This window comes from Anthonomus grandis, chromosome 12 (genome assembly GCF_022605725.1).
Source record: "Anthonomus grandis grandis chromosome 12, icAntGran1.3, whole genome shotgun sequence".
Taxonomy (NCBI): Eukaryota; Metazoa; Arthropoda; class Insecta; order Coleoptera; family Curculionidae; genus Anthonomus; species Anthonomus grandis.
The window spans coordinates 11,217,952-11,238,181 of record NC_065557.1 but is presented as its reverse complement, the minus strand read 5'-3'; the positions used below and the strand labels follow the sequence as shown (position 1 = coordinate 11,238,181).

At 32.2% G+C, this 20,230-nt stretch overlaps 3 protein-coding genes and 1 long non-coding RNA gene across 6 annotated transcripts in view; 1 reads left to right on the top strand and 3 right to left on the bottom strand.

Annotated features, from left to right (window-relative positions):
- Nucleotides 1-20,230, bottom strand: part of LOC126742775 (putative uncharacterized protein DDB_G0282133) — a 48,794-nt gene that overhangs the window by 13,092 nt on the left and 15,472 nt on the right. The window contains exon 9 of one of the 3 annotated variants that reach the window (XM_050449563.1): nucleotides 15,529-17,761. The exons of 1 other annotated variant lie outside the window; for it this stretch is intronic. In XM_050449563.1, coding sequence (XP_050305520.1) covers nucleotides 17,197-17,761 — 565 coding nt within the window. In that variant the 3' untranslated portion in view covers nucleotides 15,529-17,196. Of the gene's footprint in view, nucleotides 1-15,528; nucleotides 17,762-20,230 lie in introns of those variants that run through there. One more of the 3 variants, XM_050449562.1, reaches the window with a different exon arrangement.
- LOC126742778 (NAD-dependent L-serine dehydrogenase) lies at nucleotides 709-6,248 on the top strand. The gene is made up of 6 exons (XM_050449566.1): nucleotides 709-913; nucleotides 2,146-2,277; nucleotides 2,349-2,518; nucleotides 5,266-5,500; nucleotides 5,561-5,770; nucleotides 6,065-6,248. The coding sequence occupies exons 1-6, from the start codon at nucleotides 856-858 to the stop codon at nucleotides 6,220-6,222; spliced, it is 963 nt and encodes a 320-aa protein (XP_050305523.1). The 5' UTR covers nucleotides 709-855; the 3' UTR covers nucleotides 6,223-6,248.
- On the bottom strand, nucleotides 6,429-9,958 carry LOC126742777 (uncharacterized protein F21D5.5). The gene is made up of 3 exons (XM_050449565.1): nucleotides 9,065-9,958; nucleotides 7,280-7,468; nucleotides 6,429-7,223 (listed from the first exon to the last, which is right to left on the bottom strand). The coding sequence occupies exons 1-3, from the start codon at nucleotides 9,816-9,818 to the stop codon at nucleotides 6,580-6,582; spliced, it is 1,587 nt and encodes a 528-aa protein (XP_050305522.1). The 5' UTR covers nucleotides 9,819-9,958; the 3' UTR covers nucleotides 6,429-6,579.
- On the bottom strand, nucleotides 10,306-11,101 carry LOC126742779 (uncharacterized). The gene is made up of 2 exons (XR_007662717.1): nucleotides 10,849-11,101; nucleotides 10,306-10,642 (listed from the first exon to the last, which is right to left on the bottom strand). It is a non-coding gene; the product is annotated as an uncharacterized LOC126742779 (long non-coding RNA).

Below are 20,230 nucleotides of genomic sequence, written 5' to 3'. Positions count from 1 at the left end.
CAGGGGGTACTAAAAGTAAATAGTTCCAAACAGACACAGTAAAAACTTAAAAAATTTAGTGTACCTTACATTAATTTTTGCTGTGTCTGTTTGTTCGAAACTATTTCCTTTTAGTACCCCTTGATGATGGACACCACTGTGTCTGAAACATGTAGGGATTTTTAAATAACTAAATTTTTAATAAATAAGTGGAGGATGTTCATTTTACCTTACTTTTTTTTTGTCTTCCATGCTCTAATGTCATATTTTATATCTTCCAGGCATAAATTTATTTCAATAGTTTCTAGTGTTCATAATAAAATTCATAATAAAATAATAAAGGAAAGTTAAAACATCCTATAAATGTAATTTACTATTAATTAGGTAAGTATAGTGGATTTTCTCATACCATTAGGACATAATTTATATTCTTATAAAATACTCAAAGACGCTACGTTTTATTATTTTGATTAAAATCGCCTTTAAATATTTTAAAAAGGGTGTGGTTAAAAGGTATCCGTCTACCTGTTCCCTAAATGTGATCGTTATAGGTTTAGTTTGACCAGATACCTACTCAAATCCCTCTAATGACATTTTAACTATAATTATTTCAAAATCATCTCGTATCAATAATTCATTAATGCTAATCACATTTGTGACGAAAGCACTTTTATTTAAGGTCAACCGGTTGATAATTCAATAGTCGAGCCTGTTCCTTTGCGTTTATACGGTATCAGTTTATTGTGTAACTATTATTAATGAAGTAAATTGTATCTTTTTCGCGAGATAAACAACCAGAAGATAATAATAATACGTCGGATTTCAGTGCGGTTTCGGGTGGATACAGCGTTGGTTTGTTGGCTAAATTTAATCAACATGTTCAGAAATACTGTTAGGGTTTATTTTTTGAGGGTGGAACGAAATTTTTCACAGAGTAAGTATCTGTTTTTGTTTATGTACCTGCACTAGAATATAAACATATTTTAATTTGTATAATGGTGTTCAGGCCTTTATTTTAAGTAAAAAAACCGAGTAGTTAGACAAATAAGTGATATCTAAGCATAGTTAAACATAGTTTAAATTTCTAATTTATACATTATTAGACAAACAGCTAGAGACGTTTTAAAACTAGATGGAGCCAATTTTATAACATTTAAAAATGCCATTTTGGGTAAATAATTGCTTAGATACGTTATCAGCCTAATTAAGCCATATTTGACAAAACAGGTATATAATTTCATGTTTTCCATTTTATTTTTTTATCTGTTTATATAGGTATTTACTTTATACCATGTGCTTTATTTGATTGTATTGACATTATATAATTTCTTATATTCTGCCTGTTTTTCACCTTTTATCACTAGATAAAGTAATTGACAGCTATGTTTATATATTATTTTCATTTTGTAAATAGTGTTACAGTAAACAACAAACTCTAAATTAAGAATCATCATCTTTTTGTTACACATCTATATATAGCTATATTAAATATCTATATTATACTTTTAACTATTTAAAATTTCTGAATGTTCCTAAATTTATTTATCTTTTATTGAGGCAGTTTTCTTGGATTTTCTTACTTAGAATTCAATGCAACTTTTAATAAATTTTATATTTCCTTAATTTTTTCAGTTTTTTTGGTTTTCGTTAAACTCTCTTATAGGTATTTATTAAATTTCGTCATTGTTTGATTTCTTTCCCAATTTATACGGTTTTTCTTTTTCCGCTAATTATTTAATCAGTAATATTAAATTTATCTAAGAAGCAAGAAAATAGATGAATTCTAAAACAAATCATATAACAATATTATAATATATTATCATTATTATAATATGCTTTCTAAACCATTTTATCTTGGGTTTCCTTGTTTTTCTGTGAATCATTAATATAAAATTTTATCAATTTTTACTCGATAAAAAGAAATGAGAATTTGAATCCAAATCATAGAAAACTCGCTTATTCTGAACACCAAGGAAATTGAAAAACTGTTAACCAAGCCATGACATACCTTCTCCAACTTATATGATTCTTGGGTTTCTTCCTTTTTATTTTCTTTGAAAAACTAAAGAATATTCAATTCCATTCTCCATACTTCTAATACCTTATATATCATAGAATATCCAAAAATTAAAACTTACTCCAGTTATAACTTTTTGTATTCCACAGATAGACAAAACAGCAATGTAGCCTTCCTCGGTTGTGGTCAAATGGGGGCCCGTATGGTCAACAATCTGATCAAGCACGGAAAGAAACCAAAGATTTACGATGTGGTGCCATCGGCTATCCAAAATATTCAAGGTTTTAATAATTACACAATTTATTTTTTTTTGCTTGATAGCAACCAAATCTTGCTTCTTTGCAACTTCCAGGAGCCACTCCATGTTCAACCCCCGAAGAAACGGTAGAGGGAGCCGATATTATTATCACTATGCTACCCAACGGGCAAATCGTTAAAGACACCATTATGGGCGACAAAGGTGTTTTGAAGAATATTCGGAAGAATGCTTTGTTGTTGGATTGTTCAACTACTGGACCACAGGTAATTAAATGTTTTTTTTTGTTTTTATGTGTAGTTAACTTTTATTCTTTGTAAGTAGTTTAAGGAAAGCCACATTCTTTTTCTTGTTGCATATGAGAGCCATTATTATTTATAAATGTAATAAAATTGATAATAATCTGGCAAAAACGCAAATCGATTTCTGCGACCCTGAACAAGTCGTGCCAGATAAACCGAATGGATGTTGAGTATCGTTCTATTTAAATTGAATAACTATAACCTATATTAATGTAATTCCTGACGCAAAACTGTTTGATTAACTATACGGTTAAATGAAATCAATCTAAGTAACGAATAAAATAGTAAATGGCAAACGAATAAATTGAAACATCCGAAATTTAGGTTTGTCATTTTAAAAATGATTAAACAAAAAGATTTTTGAAAGAACCTATATTTAAGCATTAGCCAAGCTTTAAAAACATATATTACACGTAAATTGCCAATTTCGAACCTACTACCACAGATGTAAATAGCTCCGCACAGATACATAGATACATAGCTAGCACAGATACATATACATATAACGCAGATACATAGCTAGCACACTCCGCGTGCGGAGCTACTTACATCTGTGCTATACATGAGTATCATGTATGTCAGGAGTATCATGGTATATAATCTGATAATAATGTTGTTAAATCTAGTACTGGAACAAAACTTTTTTAAATTTAATGGACTGGCTATGGGGTTTTCTCTATCTGTAGGACATTCTACTACGATATATGAAAATGTGAAAGTACTACATGAATCTCTTAAAGATAAAAAGTTGGACCTTGTAGGGAAATTGGAAATAACAAAAGCAAAGAAAAGTCAAGTTCTCAACTGTGTGAATGACATTTTTAATTGTGAACCTTACTCGAAACCTTTACGAATTTTCAACAATTCGTAAAGCTTACTATTCCTTTTTCTTTCTTACAGTAGATATGATGTTGCCTAGTATAGGTGGAACACGTATTTCCTTGACCTTATATTTCAATATATTTGAGACCTGTGAATTGCAGCCTAACTTATTACTGTTTAAAAAAGCTATATTTAATTAATTTTAAATGCTACTCTAAGTGTTAGTATCTGGTTCAATGCAGTTTCACACTGTTAAACAAATGGATTTCATTGGATATTTTTTAATATTTCATTCAAACATTTAAAATTGATTGAACGTATTTAACGTTCAAAAAGTAGTACTTTAACAGTTAAAAGTTTGATTTAATGTTTTTTTGTCTTGTGCAATTATTTTGGTCTTAGAGGTTGGTTGGTATTTGGTTAGACTCTTAACTTAGTAATAGATCTCAGATAGTTGAGATTGAGGGTCAGAGTAAACTAGCCTTCCTGTAGAAATTACTGCAGGGCCCTTTATTATACTTAATTTATTATTAGTAGTAATTTGTTAGTAAGTAATGTATTAGTAATGTAATAAGATTTAAACATTTAAAGATTGGTTTCTTAAGAACAATTGCGTTTAAATGTAGATAAAACAGTTTTTATGAATCTTACACCACGAATACAAATAAATGAAAGTTTCTTAGTTTCGCCAATTCAAAGGAAAACAATCGCTCGAGTAACAGAAACTAAACTAGATGTCACATTGACTCTGCTGCTTTAAACTGGAACTGTCACATAGATAACTTGTCCTCTAAACTTGCTGCAGTTTGTTTTACCATTTTTCGTCTTTGAGAGTTTTCTAAGTAACATGCTGTTTTGTCGTATCACTTAATTTTTTCACTTTGTATCGCGCATACAATATGGGCTTATTTTTAGGGCAACATCTAATTATAATATGACTAGAGTATTTCGAATTAAAAAAAAAATCTTAAGAAATATTGCTGGTGTAGGTATTGTGCATTCTTATTGTAGAAACTTATTCACAAAATATAATATTCTCAGACTTCCCGGCCTCTATGTAAAGAAATTTTGATTGTTGAGAAAAATTTCAACAGTTTTGCGGCCATGGAAGACATTCACGAATATAACACAAAATTTAATACCAATTTGCAAGTGCTTAATCACAATATGGTAATGTTTAAGAAGAAACCTCGTTCAATGGGTATAATACTGTTCAATACATCATGTAAAACAGATGAATTGAATGAAAAAAAATCTATGTTTAAAAATAGTATTTCAGAGTCTTTGGTATCTTCAGCACCCCATAAAACTTTAAGGAATTCTAAATTATGTGGACCTGATCGCTTTTTTTAAATATTTGCATCTGAAACATTTTATATGCTGAGGTAAAAGAAGTGTTTCTTTTTTTTTTCTCTTCTCTTCTGACTATTTCCATATACCATTATATTATACTGTATTGGTCTTATGAAAAACCTTTATTTATTTATAGTTTCTGAGCAAAGAGTATATTCTTTTGTGGTACCTATAATAAAAATAAAACTTCCAATTTCACCTTGATGAAAGGAAATTCAAAGTGCAATAAAATTTAAGAATTCTTAACCAACTTCTCTGGTTCGGTGGTCTCTATGTTTCTTTGTTCGACAACATAATATGATCATTATATAACGTGTTTTATTGGCTACAAAATTTTCTTCGCTTTCTTTGCGGCTTTATTGAGTTTATTTTGTTCTTCTTGGATTTTCTTCTTTTAATTTTTGAACTATTAAATTTCATATTTTTTTACTCTACAAAAGTGAACACAAGTAAAAAAATCACAGTTTTTTATCGAACTATTATCGAATTTTCTAGATTTCAATTACTTGGACTTATTTTCACAAATTTCTTTTTAGGTTGCAAGAAAACTAAACGAAGCAGCCCAAGCAGCAAACGTGAGATTCCTGGACGCCCCAGTATCCGGAGGTGTAGTCGGTGCCCAAGCCGGCACTCTTTGTTTCATGGTGGGAGGAAACGAAAAAGACTGTAAAGAAGTCGAACCCGTTTTGTTACATATGGGCTCGAAAGTTCATTTCTGCGGTGCTTCCGGAGCCGGACAGATCACTAAACTTTGTAATAATTTAATTTTAGGTAAAGATCAAAGACTCGGTAGGACTTTACAAAAAATAATCTTCATTTTAAATATTTTAGGTGTAACAATGATTGGTACATGCGAAGCTATGAACTTGGGAATCAAACTTGGACTGGACCCTAAATTACTTACGGATGTTGTAAATGTTTCGACCGGTAGATCGTGGTCCTCCGATACGTACAATCCGGTGCCTGGTGTTATGGAAAACGTACCAGCTGCTAGGGATTATGAAGGAGGGTTTTCTTGCGAACTTATTGCTAAAGATTTAGGTAAGAGGTGCAAATAATGGGCCATTTTACTTATATTTTAGACCCGTTATACATATCTCTTACTCATTAACTTAAAAATACATAATGTCATTTTTAGAACCTTTAAGTAGTTCTTTATGTGCTTACGCTGGTCTAGAAGTGGACAATGGACGTTTGTACACAAATAATTTCCAAGAATTTTGAAAATTCCTTTTATGCTGGCCTTTTAATAGTCAAATTTATATCCGAATTTACTAAGTTTGCACGCTTGTAATTCTTTAAAAAAACAATTAATAAATTAAATTTTTTTTTTAGGTTTAGCAGGTGATGCAGCTTTAAGCATAAACGCACCAGTACCACTGACTGCCCTAACGCACCAAATATTCAGAACTTTGATGACTTACAATTTAGGGAAAAAAGATTTCAGTGTAGTATATAAATACTTCAAAGGTGAAGCCCTTAAGAATAATTGATACGAAATAAAGACATGTTGCCAAAATTGTGATTTTTCATTATATTAGGATTTTAGAAGGGACTGTTAAACCACTTATAGGCTTAAAAAAACCCACTTGATCAAATAAATGCCTAGGATTGGCATTTTAAGTAACTCTGCTCAAATGGTTGTAATTTCTTACAAATGTAGAAATTGCATTAAAAGGACTAAAAAATACAAAACAGATTAAAAACTAAAAATCATTTTTATATTTTCAGTTATACCAAACAAACCTAAATTCTAACCAAATGGTTTTGACTTTTAAAATAAGTATAAGCAAAACATAAAAAATAAAAGGAAATTTCACTAAAAGAAAAATTAATTTTACAAAATATTTTTATAATTTTGAGGAAGAGCCACTATCCGAACTTTGTGTGGGACTCTCCAGCAAGAAGCTCTTATAAAGTTTTCTCAATTTTTCATCCTCAATCTTAACGATCAGTGGAATTTTCAAAATTTGGCTATACCCTTCGGACATTTCGGGCACTTGATGATTCTTCCTATAACTATATATTATAATATCACTGACAACGGCATGCGACTTATCAGTCATTTCCCTAAATTTATTGTTGTGCCTCATCTGATCTATTGTGGTCTCCATTATAAAACATCTGACATCCGCGCCCAACTTTTTAGCCGGTTCTATAAAACGTTGTCTAGTTTCTTTATCAACATTGGTGTTGTCTATAACAACATTTTGATTTTTTGCCAGATTTTCTTCCATTGCTTTGACGCATTTTTGCCAGGAACCAAGGATGTCTCTGTTTACGTAAGCATATCCTTTTGGCACAAGCATTTGTTTGACAAAAGTGCTTTTGCCAGATCCTGGTCCTCCTACCATAAGAATTACATTGAGTTTGTCATAAGATAAATCAGGATACGTAAGATGACTTGTATCTTTTCTTGGGTCAAATTCAGGCATTTTAAAGGGAGCAGGTTTTTGTTTCAGGAAGAATTCTTCTGGGGTATAAAATTTCAGACCTAAAAATAAAAATTTAAACAATTTACTGATTCAGATATAAGTAACAGCAACTTACCAATATTCATAGCAAAAAATCTATCTGCATATGAATGATCTTTCCTTTTCTTGGGTGCCCAATCCTTGTCTCTACCTGCAGCATCACCAACAAAAAACGACTTGCTCACATCTACCTCGACATCTTCATTCTTTTGAGTTACCAGCAAATCCCACATTCCTGTCATGGGTTTCCTATACATATTTTTTCCTAAAAAAGGAAAAAATGTGATCAAATAGTATAGATTATGATATTTGTTTTGATTTATAAGAAAAGGAAAGTGATCCTTATTCCTTGAGATTTGAGAGTTAAATTGTGTAGAATCTGAGAACACAGGTGGCAAGTTTGTCTTATCTGCCTTATGTGTAAATGAATGGCTATGAGAGCAGAAATTGGTGTTCACTTTTTCCTGTCAACAGAATTCTCTGGGTTCAAAATCATTAGGTCTATATGTCACCAAATTCTTGTTATATTTAATGCTTTTATTCTTAGCCTTAGGATAATCCTTGTTTGTAACTCTGTTTTTATTCAAAATATATGATTTTGATAAAACTATTCAATAGCTTGAATCTGATATGGATACTCAACCAGAAGATTGATTTAGAAGGGGCTGACAATTGTTGTTAATTTGGTAAAATTTGTAAAGGAATGTCAAAAAGGATAATACAAAATTATACAAGTAATAAAATACAAGCTCAAGTAACAAAAATAAAAATTTACAAACAAAAAAGAAAAAAAGGTACAAAGATTGATCAACAATCAACTTAGTTTATAAATGGAGGACAGATGTAGCTTCCAGGCTTCAAAGGTTGAAAGAAATCAAGGCTATATCAGTCATTTTTTAGTTTTAATGTTCGAGGGATGAATGAATAAAGCTTGTCCTGTAAAAAGGCACATGGACAGCTTGGATGAAACATGTATTGTAAGATGATACATATAAAGTGATTCGTGAAGTGAGATATGGACAATCTATAGTTGAATGGACTAACCTATAGAGAATTTTTAAGTCTTCTTGCTTTCCTCTAGCTCTTGAGGTTTCAAGATCAAGTATTGAGCGGAGAGTCTTATAATAAAATTTTTGATTATCATAAAACCTGTACTGAATGTAACTGCAAATTTACCCTGAAATCTTTCGAGTCTGTGGATATGAAATGTATAGTTTTGGCTCCAGATAAAGGAAACATACTCCAAGTGGGTTCTGGCAAAGGCAAAGTATTATAATATAATAGTGTTTTTTGGAAGTACTGTGATTTAAATTTTTGGCACTATATTTAGTGGCACACCTGAGGAGGCTGCTAATGGAGAAAATGTGAAGTTGTTAACCTGCACAATGTGAGTTCTACCAGTAAGGTAGCTCCTCAACCAGTCCAAAAAAAAAACTGATTGCGAAGACCAAGAAGTTTACTGAGTAAGATCTCATGATTCTCTCTGTCAAATGCCTTGGAGAAGTTAGTGTAAATAGAATGAATCTCCTTACTCTCAGAATATCAACATACATGAGCAAATTTAGTTCTGCTGATGAATTCTGTTTAAAATCAAATTGTTCATGAAAAACTTCAGACATGGTGTTTAAAATACATATTTCCCAAAACTTTTAAATGACCTGTTTTTAGTAAACGGATTATATATAAAATATAAAGGTCTAGAAAGGATAAAGCAACAATTTTCAAGTAAAATAGGATGTATGTTGTGTATTCAATTTATACTTTATATTCCATCATTATTCTAAAACCTTTGGGAGTTCATATTTCCAAAATTGTAAGAATTATAAAAAATATATAGTATTACAAAACTAGATGTACTTACCTAGAGATATAAATACTTGTATGGGCAGATTCAACCCCTTAACAATATTCTCAATTTTCCTTTTAAATCCCTTAACTCTTACAGGGTCTGTCCCAACTTTAGACTGATTGGTAAAAAACACAATCTTGAATTCCTCATCAAACAATTTTTTAAGATGCTTTCCAACATCATGTATATTCCACATCCAATCATCTGGATCTTTTGGAAATCTTGCTCCTGATTTGGGTGTTATTATAGTACCATCAATATCAAATGAAGCTACTTTGTTTCTTGGTTTGATATCTGGGGAAGTGAAGAATAACAGTTCCTTAGTTTCCTCCCAAACACCACCTTTAAACTCGGAACTGTGCAATGTGACTTTTTGGGTGTTAAAAATGGGAAAATCCATTTTTGGTTTCTTAGGTTTTGGTTCTCCAATAACAGTGGCTTCTTTCAACGGTTCTTTGGGCTCTGGATAAAAGTTTACCTCAAATTTATACCTACCCAAGGCTACTTCAATAATGTCTTTATGATCTATGGAATAAACCACATCCTTTGTAAGTGCAAGTCCATTGCAACCCGACAAAGCTTGCCCAATGGATTTTAGGATGACTTTATTATTTTTAAAGTCAGCATAGCACTTTATCTGACTTTTTGATACTTTAATGTCGCGTATATCTGTTTCTTTATTGCGGCCTAGGACCACTGGAGTCTTATTTGATAGTGGGATCTTCTTTTTTGTTTCTGTATTTAGTAAATAACAACTTGTGGCCATGATTAAGGGGGTGAGAATACATTTATTTTTTACCCACAAATTGGAATAGATTAGATTTGGTATGGAATTTAAGATGAAAATTTTGAAATTTAAAATTAACAGTCAAATTGATAACATTAATCAGCCGTCGAAAACTGAGGTTATGGTGATCAGGACTCTTCTGCTTAACCGTAGAAGCGTTTATAGTACTAAGTCTTGAAGGGTTGTTCTGTAATGTATTATCAAATATTGTTTCATTTTTGTTAAAAAACAAAATGTTAACCTTTAAATTTTGTAAATAAATTATTGCTTTAGATTTTCATTCATTTTAAAGGAACAAAAGATAATCCGACATGATATAACATTTTTAATTATTTGCAAGGATCTTGCTTTCCTTTAAAAATATACTTTTACTCTAAATAACAATATTTCATATTTCGATCAATCGTATTTAACTCACCTTTATTTTAAAAAATAATAATAATAATAATATAAAAATAATAATGCATTGTGGAGATATCAGTTATAATTCATACCTAATAAATATGTACAAAATATATATATACATTTTATAACCAAAATTTACAAATATTAAATTGATTGAACTATTAAGATTTAACTAATAAAAAGCTAAATTAATATAGAATATAAAATTATATCAACCTATAAATAAATCTTAATAATCTCTTAAATAAATAAATAAATACATTTCATTTATTAAAATTACAGTAAGAAACCATAGAAACAGTTTTTAGGACACACGATGTATTTTTTGAGACTAAACAAAACGTCTCTAAGAATGTTTGCAGGTCGATTTGTGCCTTAATTTTAAAGCTATTTCTGTTCTAAAATTAATAAAAACCAATTACAAAACGATTTTCCATTTCGTTTTTGTATAAAGGCAAACCAAAAAAACCTGATCTGAATTTCGTAAATTTTCAAACCCTGGCAGTGAAAGTAAATTTAAAAAAAAATTGAATAAAGTGCTAAGCCTTCCTTTTTACTATTTTAATTAAATCCCCTTTATTGCTAATATATTTACAAATTTTACCTCACATATGGTCCTTCGGGAACTGCATCGATAGATTATAGCAAAATATTGAAACATGGCACGGTCACTGAGGGACAAACAACTAAAATATTTTCAGTTTTGGCATTTCCGGGTATACTAGATGTAGGAACACTCACAGTGCATTTTTTTAAATCTCGGGTCATAGGGTTTTACGTGTAATCTTTTCAACCCCATGTTAGAACCTGTTCTATTTAATCGATAGGATTGAAACTTGGAACAAGTGAAGTTTAAGAAAAGACTTTAAAAAATCCCATTATTTTGCAAAAAAATTTGCGAGAAACCTATTTAAAATACATTTTTCTGATGAAAAAGTTTGCTTTTTCTGCACCTCGTAACCTTCATTACCTTTACACTTCAAAGCAGGTAGACAAATATCTGACAGTGACACAAAATAATGTTTAAATTGCTCCATTGAAATTGTTCAAAAACTCTTTAAAATGTCGATTTACACTACGGAGGAACGTATTGAGATCGTTTCAAACTACATTAGAGGAATGTCGGCGCAAGAAGTGGTAGATAATTTTGCCGTGTCTTATCCTAACCGTCCCGTCCCGTCCCGTCTAGATCAACTGTACAACGGTTTCATGAAAAATTTATTACGATTGGATGCATCGCCAGTTCTCACTTAAAACGAAAAAGAACCGAAACTGTAGTAGACGAAGAATTTAAAATGGAGGTATGCTTGGCCGTTGAAGAAAATCCAACAAATAGTCTTACTCAGTTTGCTGAAGTTACCGGAAAAAGTAGGAGTAGTTGCTATAAGGCAATCAGAAAAGAAAAATACAAATCAAAGTTAGAAATGTTCAAGAACTCTTGCCTAATGATTATTTTCTTAGAATGCAGTTTTGTGAACAGTGGATGGAACGAATTAACAACGACCCCACAATTACAAACAAAATACTATTTTCAGAAGAAAGTACTTTCTGTACAAATGGTACAGTCAACAAACAAAATACTCGAATATGGGCGCGAGAAAATCCTCACGTCATCCAGGAAACGCATACCCAAACAAGACAGAAACTTAACGTGTGGGCAGGAATTCTTGGAGATCGAATAATTGGACCATTTTTCATAGAGGGTAGCCTGAATACTGCAAAATATTTAGAATTACTTCAGGTGCAGGTCATTCCCGCATTAGGAAACGCTGTTCAAAATGGCAGGATAATTTTTCAACATGATGGAGCCCCCGCTCATAGTGCAGCGACTGTTACCGAGTTTTTGAATGCCACGTTCCCAGGACGCTGGATTGGACGCTTTGGGCCATCTAAATGGCCGGCGCGAAGCCCCGATCTTTCGCCTTTAGATAACTTTTATTGGGGCTATCTATCATCGAAAGTGTTTGATATTGTTAGAGGCAGACCCAACAATATCGAAGAACTTAGTAATAGAATTATCGAGGCTTCGCGTACCATTACTCCCCGGCAGCTCCTAAATGTTAAAAGACATTTCTACAACTGGCTGGGCTTTTGTTTGGCTCAATTTGGAGGTCACTTTGAACAATTTATTTGAAAGGTTTTATTTGTTTATTGTTGATTTTTGAAAATATATTTTTGAGATTTTGAGGAAATTATTTTGTGTCACTGTCAGATATTTGTCTACCTGCTTTGAAGTGTAAAGGTAATGAAGGTTACGAGGTGCAGAAAAAGCAAACTTTTTCATCAGAAAAACGTATTTTAAATAGGTCTCTCGCAATTTTTTTTGCAAAATAATGGGATTTTTTAAAGTCTGTTAACTTAAACTTCACTTGTTCCAAGTTTCAATCCTATCGATTAAATAGAAGAGGTTCTGACATGGGGTTGAAAATATTACACGTAAAACCCTATGACCCGAGATAAAAAAAATGCACTGTATATTAACTTGCAGGTAAATATTATATCGTAATACCTTAAGATAACAATAAGGTAAAAAAATAACGTATTAAAAATTTTGGCTTAATTGATACCGATCATAGATTTTCTAAGCACATAAATCATTGTATAAAAAAATCCTATTCCGATCTCAAACATCTTCTAAATGACAAATTTAAAAAAAAACCTTATGCGACTCCCTGTTACTCTCGCATGTTCAGTTTACGGGTCATGTTTGGTAGAGATAGGAAGAAGCCAAATACAATTATTAATACAAAATTGTTTTGCTCGATTATTTGGGGGAATAAAAAATATTACAGAATGGACTAACTAGAATGCAAAACTGAGAGAAATAGGTTTGATGAATATGTGTGAGTGCAGGTTTATTTTATAGTTTAGTTCTGTATTACAAGATAATATTCAAGAAACTTCCTTCGTATCTTTATCAAAAAGTCCGGTTTAGATATGACACACATAACTTGGACATAAGGCCTAGACATATTATTTCGTCTCCTGTACATTCGATTTCTTTATTCAAACGCTTATTTTCTCACCAGATTTCTAAATATTATAACAGTTCTAAAGTTCTAGACGACATGTCTTAGATATTTTTATATGTGCATTTGGTAGTTATCATAAATCCACTGCATAAACTAGTATTCTAAGATTAAGCTTTGCCGTTTGTAAAAAATTGTTTTACATCATATTTTTTCTAGTCATGGATATTTTCAAAAAAACCGCCAGTTCAAGTGGGCGAATAAGACAAGTTTCTTTCAACTATAATAACCATGCAGGAACTAGATATCTCTAGAAAATCAAGTTTTTGAGAAAAACCAAAATCTAACATTTTCCTCATTCTTGCGTTCTCAATAAATAAAGCAACTTTTATGCATAAATAAGGTGGATCGCAATTTTTTTGATTAAAAGATCTGCAATTCGCGTGATTGACCAATACTTGGAAGAACACAAAACGCGGCAAATCCTCCCACGATAGGGAATTCTTTCTACTGTTTCTACCTACGTTCATGAATTATGTATTTATGTTTATAACCCTTACGCTCCAGCATGTCACAATTGTGTGAGTCTTATTAACATGGGATATAAACATCAAAATGATATTTTAACTGTCCAAAACGATACGACACGATTGTGCAAGACACCTCTTTATGCTTTTAACGCACGGGCTGGACTTAGTAGCCATTTTGACTTCGGCAGAGGAGCATGAATTACCGTTTTTTTTGTTTTTTCGAATTATTGTGACATGTGATGGCGAGTAACGGTAAGTTTTAACTAAAATTAATTTAAACCGTGTTTTTAATGTCAAATTATTTAAGTAATGCATTGTTTTCCCTAATAAGCTCAAAATATTTTGCGGTCATTTTTAGAAGTGCGTACTATGTCGCTGTATATCACAATTGTAACGGCTGGGAGCCAACCAATACAAAAAAAATTCGGTACCGTTTTTTAATACCTAGTTATGTTTTTTCTAGGATCCAAGAAATTATTGAACTTGGAGAGGCTCGCAGCCAATCCAGATGACGTGTATGAACTCCTTGATGACCTTGAGTCCGATTTCGAGGTGGAAAGCGATAATGATGATTATCGCTTTTGTTTTGCTCCACCCGAACGCGTTTTATCGGAAGATGAAGAGTCCGAAAGCAGCAGCGACAGCAGCAGCAGCAGTGACGAGGACGCGCTTAGACCTAGTACCAGCCAAAAAAAGTCTTCTGCTCCAACATGGGTAAAGCAGCCATTTGAAGGCAAAGAAATCCCTACTATGTTTGATAACCATGAACCTGAGCCAGTTTTGAGTCCATGGGGTTATTTTAGTAGATATTTCAATGATGAGTTTTTGAAATGGGGGCAGCGTTAACTTACTCAGTATTACTTGCAACAACATGGTAGGGAAATCACTCCAAAATTGACTGATGAAGAAATTAGGCATTTTTTTGGTATGCATGCAATTATGGGATGTTTTAAGTTTCCTAGAATCCACCTTTACTGGAGCATCAAATATCGATTACCTCTCATAGCTAATGTTATGGCGCGTGACAGGTTTTATAAACTTCGAACGAATTTTTACGTAGTCGATAATCTAATCAGTATCGGATGATATCAAAAAGAAGAATCATCTCTGGAAAGTTCAACCAATGATAGACCGAGTTCGACAAAGATGTCTTGAAATTCACAGGACAGAGAATGGTTGTTTTTCAATTGATGAGCAAATGATACCCTTTTTAGGACGATGTCCTATACGTCAATTTATCAAAAATAAACCAAGGCCGGTTGGACTTAAGAATTTTGTCATTACAACGTCTTGTGGTACAATATTGGACCTAGACGAAATATACCAGGGTTCCTTGACGCCATTGCCAGATAAACAACTTGGTTTAGGGCCATCAGTTATTCTTCGTTTAATACAAACCTTGCCACCTGGAAGCTTTATTTTTTTTGACCGATATTTTTCCACAATACCATTATTTGAAAAATTAAAAGAATTAAAAATGGAAGGAACGGGAACCATAATGACAAACAGAGTAAAAGGATATGTATTTCAAAAAGATGCTACTATGAAAAGAGGCGATGCAGAAGTGCACGTAAAAAATGATACGAAAGTATGTTTGACAAAATGGAAAGAGAACAAATCAGTCGTCATGGCATCTACGGCTTTTGGAATAGAACCAGTAAAAACTCTTCAGAGATGGGATAAAAACACAAAAAAACATATAGAAGTATCCTGTCCAAATGTAATTAAAGTTTATAATGAAAAGATGAACATTTAAAACCATTCTACACTTATTTGACATAACTATTGTGAATAGCTTGGATGGAATATCGAAATGACTAAAAAAAATGGATATAGCTCAAAGCAAATCTTAGATTTTTTGCAGTTTCGACTAGCATTAGGAGAATTTATGGTTTGTGGATCAAAAAAAAAAGAAATCTAAACTATGAACACGCTCAAACGGATGAAAATGAAGAACCTTCTGCCAAGAAGGTAAGATATACACCTCTACCTTGTGAAGATAAAAGATTCGATGGGTTTGATCATTGGCCAGTACATGAGGATCAAAAAAATCACAGAAAACACTTGTCGCCTGGAATCCTGTCAAAGTAGATCAAGAATCAAATGTATTACACTTAATATACTATTATTATGTTTACTTATGTTTACAAAAAAACCAAAATTGCTTCAAAACATTGCATGTTAAGTAGTGTATTTTCGTAGAAATAAACATTTTCAATATATTTTTCATTTTTTTCACATTTGTGCCACTATCATTTTGACTCCTATCCAACACAATCGTGAGAGTCCCTAAAATCCTATCAAATGTGATTCTTTTTTAGGATCTCTAATGAGATCATAATAAGCATTGGCGTAAAGTTTTGTCTCAAAATTCTAAAAAAAGTAGACTCGGGAGCGTAAGGGATAAGAACAAAAGAGAAGTTTCCTCAAACACAACACTCCATTGTCATAATAGAGCAGTATGCTGATTCTAGGGGTCCATAGAACGGCACTTTACAAAACGAACAAAATTTTTAATGATTGTATTCTGCTAACCCATTTAATTGACAACAATTGTTATATTATACTTCAAAAATTCTTATTGTAATTGACAGGCATTATCTTTATTATAATAATGGAAATAGTGGTTTAAGGTGTGAAATAATTTAATTCATCATATCAACAATGTATTCTTTAAGATCTTAGCATGCTCATTCAGTTTTACTAGATATTCGGTTAAAATTTTCGTCAGTTATTAAATCATGTGCTTTTACGTTTATTTTTAACCTGATGGAATAAATGTTTGATTTTAATAATCTTTATTTAAGTGGTTTACGAAAAATTCTATCATTTCTTTACAGTTAGAGGTAGAGACATGGTTGAAAACAGGCAAGTACCCGAATCAGTAAGGTAACTTTTTTGCACCAATAAAAAATTTGATAAATCAATAGTTATGAAGAAAAATCATATTATCTTTTTTTATCGATTTTATGTTTCTGGTCATTTTCCAAAGCCTTTATCATTTCTTTGCTTTTACAAATAGCAACATGATTCAAAGATAAAGAATTGATATTTTTTGTAGCAAAACCTAACGTGTCTCAATCAATAAACTAAATAGTATAAATATAAAGTAAATTACACGATACGACTTTTTTTAAAGTGGCTCTATCCGAGGCTCTATCATAATTCAGGAGACCTATATTGTCATAAAATAGTTAATTTTCAAACTTAGCAATCTAATCATGTAATAATATATAGGGCGTTCCATTTTTATTACCGCAATCGATATCTACTTAATGCAATTGACTATCAAGATATTTTAGTGGTGTGTTTCCGAATGACCCTGCTACGTTGCCAATATTAGCCGTTCCCGGAGAACCACCCTGTATCCTGTACCATATTTTTCGGAAGGATTTAAATTCGTTTCAATTGCACATTAAAAATTTCTAATATTTAAGACCAATATCTTAAAAATTAAAGTACTCTACATCGTCCTTTACAGTATTTACTCGCACATACTGCGTCGTGTTTTTTACAGATATCAACAAGATGCTCCACTTTGACGTGATCATTTAAACCGGACTTGGTGCGTCTTTCAGCTTTACAAATCGGGCATATCCACTTATCCGCGTCAACGAACGTCACGTGAATAAAAATATGATTAAAAATCTCACTTTTGCCATTTCTGAACGTACAGCAAGGACATTTGATGCCTCTCGCACCTGGCTGATGATCTGCTAAGTGCTGCTTCAATCTATTTGGCCCTCCGGAGATTTTGGCCGGACAAAGAGTACATCGAGATTCGCCGATTCCTTTTTTGGCTTTAAGGGTAAAGACCGGTGATTTGGGGAAGACTGAGCTGTAAGTATCTTGTGTTATTCGCGGTAGTGTAGGTGTTAATTTTTCGATGAAGCGTGGTTCATTAGGGGATACAGTTGTGGTGCGAACTTCATTGTCGGATGATGGTGAAGCGTCAGATGCCATTTGTCGATTAGAAGCCGGCTTGTTTCTGGTCGGATTTATGTGGACAATGGTTATTCTAGGAAAATATAAGAGGTGTAATAATATTACCGAAATGACATAAAAAAATCAAAACAATAAAAACTCTCATTTTCAAAATAATTTTTCACTGTTCTACACTGTAGAGATCTACTATAAAAATCACTCATGCCTTTATATACAACAGAACATTTAGCATGTATGGTTATGAGATCAATCGGTATCAAACGACTGATCCAATTGTTTTATCACCGCCGGATTTATAGCAAATGAGAATAGTTCTTTTTTAAAATGAGGATCCCCATTATATTTTTACGTCTTGCGATAGAAAGGGATATTCTGCGATCAATTCCCATTTATTTTGTCCCTTTTAGACACCTAACTTAAATTTTTGAGTTTTTGTCAGCACTTCCCTCTGAACTTCAATCATATTATTTTGTGTTCCAAATATCTTAAAGCACATTCTACATTTTTACACGTTAATCGAAATTCAATGAGTGATTCTGCACAAATATTTCGGTTAATTTATTATGGAAACGAAAAAACAAGAACGTTTCAGTGCCTTTAATGTTTTTAAAATGTCAGATGTTAATGAATGATGATGCTTTATAAAAACTGGAATGTTCTAAAGTGACATCTAAGCTACTAGAGACTTAACCATCTTTATAAATCAGACTATATGTGTCCCTATTAAGATCAAATTACTACTGCCATCCCGTTCATCAGGTTAAAGTTAAACAGACTAATAATAAATACTTTGAGAATGAATAGAACCTGCTATTATTATATATGCATCAACGGGTTTAGAATCATAAACATGTGTCAATTATATATTGCCACCTAAAAGGGAAACTGAAAGAAGATTAAATAAGAACACTCGAATTTGTAATTGTGGCTGAAACATTGGCATTTCGAATAGTACAATAACGGTCACAGTGATTTTACAATTATTTCTGACAATCCAAGAAGCCATTGCAAAAATGATCCTGAACAAAACCCTTGACTACAAAAAAAGAGCAATTTAAAAATTATTCTGGGTTTCAACTCATACTAATATTACGGTAAATAAAATGGCTAATTTATTAACAGAAAGACAGCAAATCCTTAAACAAAATTTCATGTCCTACATTGTCAAAATACATCAAAGAAAAAAAGTTGGAAAAAATAGTAACAACTTTATGAGACCCATTCATCTCAGAAAAATCCTATGGTTTTTATTTATTTATTGAGTATCAACAGCCCGAGGGCCAATTACAGACACCAATATGTATGAAGGAAAATATTACATTCTCACGGAAAAAAGAATAACACCAAGTTGTCTTCTTATGTTAACAATAAGGGGTGACTTAAAATAAATATATAGACCTGAGTCTAACAAGCATAAAGTTTATCGCCAATAATTTTGGTAAATTTATTTAAATCTAAAAAGTCTAAACCCAAATCACACGCAAATATTAAAATAATTGCACATTTTGTAAATAGGTGAGCTTTTATAAGTATTAGTTCCAGGATGGCTTAAATGATACATCTGTCTTTGTGTTTGAATTACAGAATAATCAATGTTGTTGGTTAAAATAAAGAATTCTACGTATATTTCATGCATCATGTCCTATACCTAAAGTCAACAGTTATCGAAAAAAAGTCGATTCATGTAACAAATAAAAAAAGAACAAAAATTAAGTTAAATGTTCAAAATGGTTGCCATTCACGGCTTGACAATATCCAAGGCGATCAATAAAGTCTCGCTGCACATTTTCAATCATTTCCGGAGTTATGGCGCGCACTTCTCTGCGAATTCTCTCTTTCAAGTCGTCTAGATTATTTGGCCTATTAACAAATACCTTCGACTTAAGTATCCTCACAAAAAAAAGTCCATTGGTGTTAGGTCAGGCGACCTAGCAGGCCATTCGATGAGTCCTCTCCTTCCTATACACCGATGGGGAAAGGTTTCATCCAAAAATATACGCACAGTGGCAGCATAGTGCGGAGGAGCGCCATCTTGCTGGAAAATTAGTTCTTCGTCAGGATAGTCTCGGTCCAATGGATTTGGAAATAAAGCTAGTAATGCTAGAACTAATTCTAATTGGAGAAAATCGAGATACACTTGTCCCGTTAAAGTCTGTTCAATGAAAAAGGGTCCTATTACTCTTCCGCGCACTATTCCACACCACACATTTAGTTTTTGAGGGTACTGGGTGTTTACCTCCATCATCCAATGCGGAATTTCTGTTACCTAATATTGACAATTTTGTCTGTTCACACTACTATTCAGAACGTAGCTTCATCGGAAAAAATAATATTTGTTACTAAATTATTATTTAGATTGCACATGTTTTGTAAGCGTTCACAAAACTCATTTCGCCTATCGAAATCGTCATCAAATAACTCTTGCACAGGAATAAATTTGTAGGAGTGATATTTGGGCTTTTTAACTATTCGGTGAACTATAGATTTCGCCGTGTGTAAATTTGCCCCAATCTGCGACAGAGGCATGGAATTTCTTCCAAAA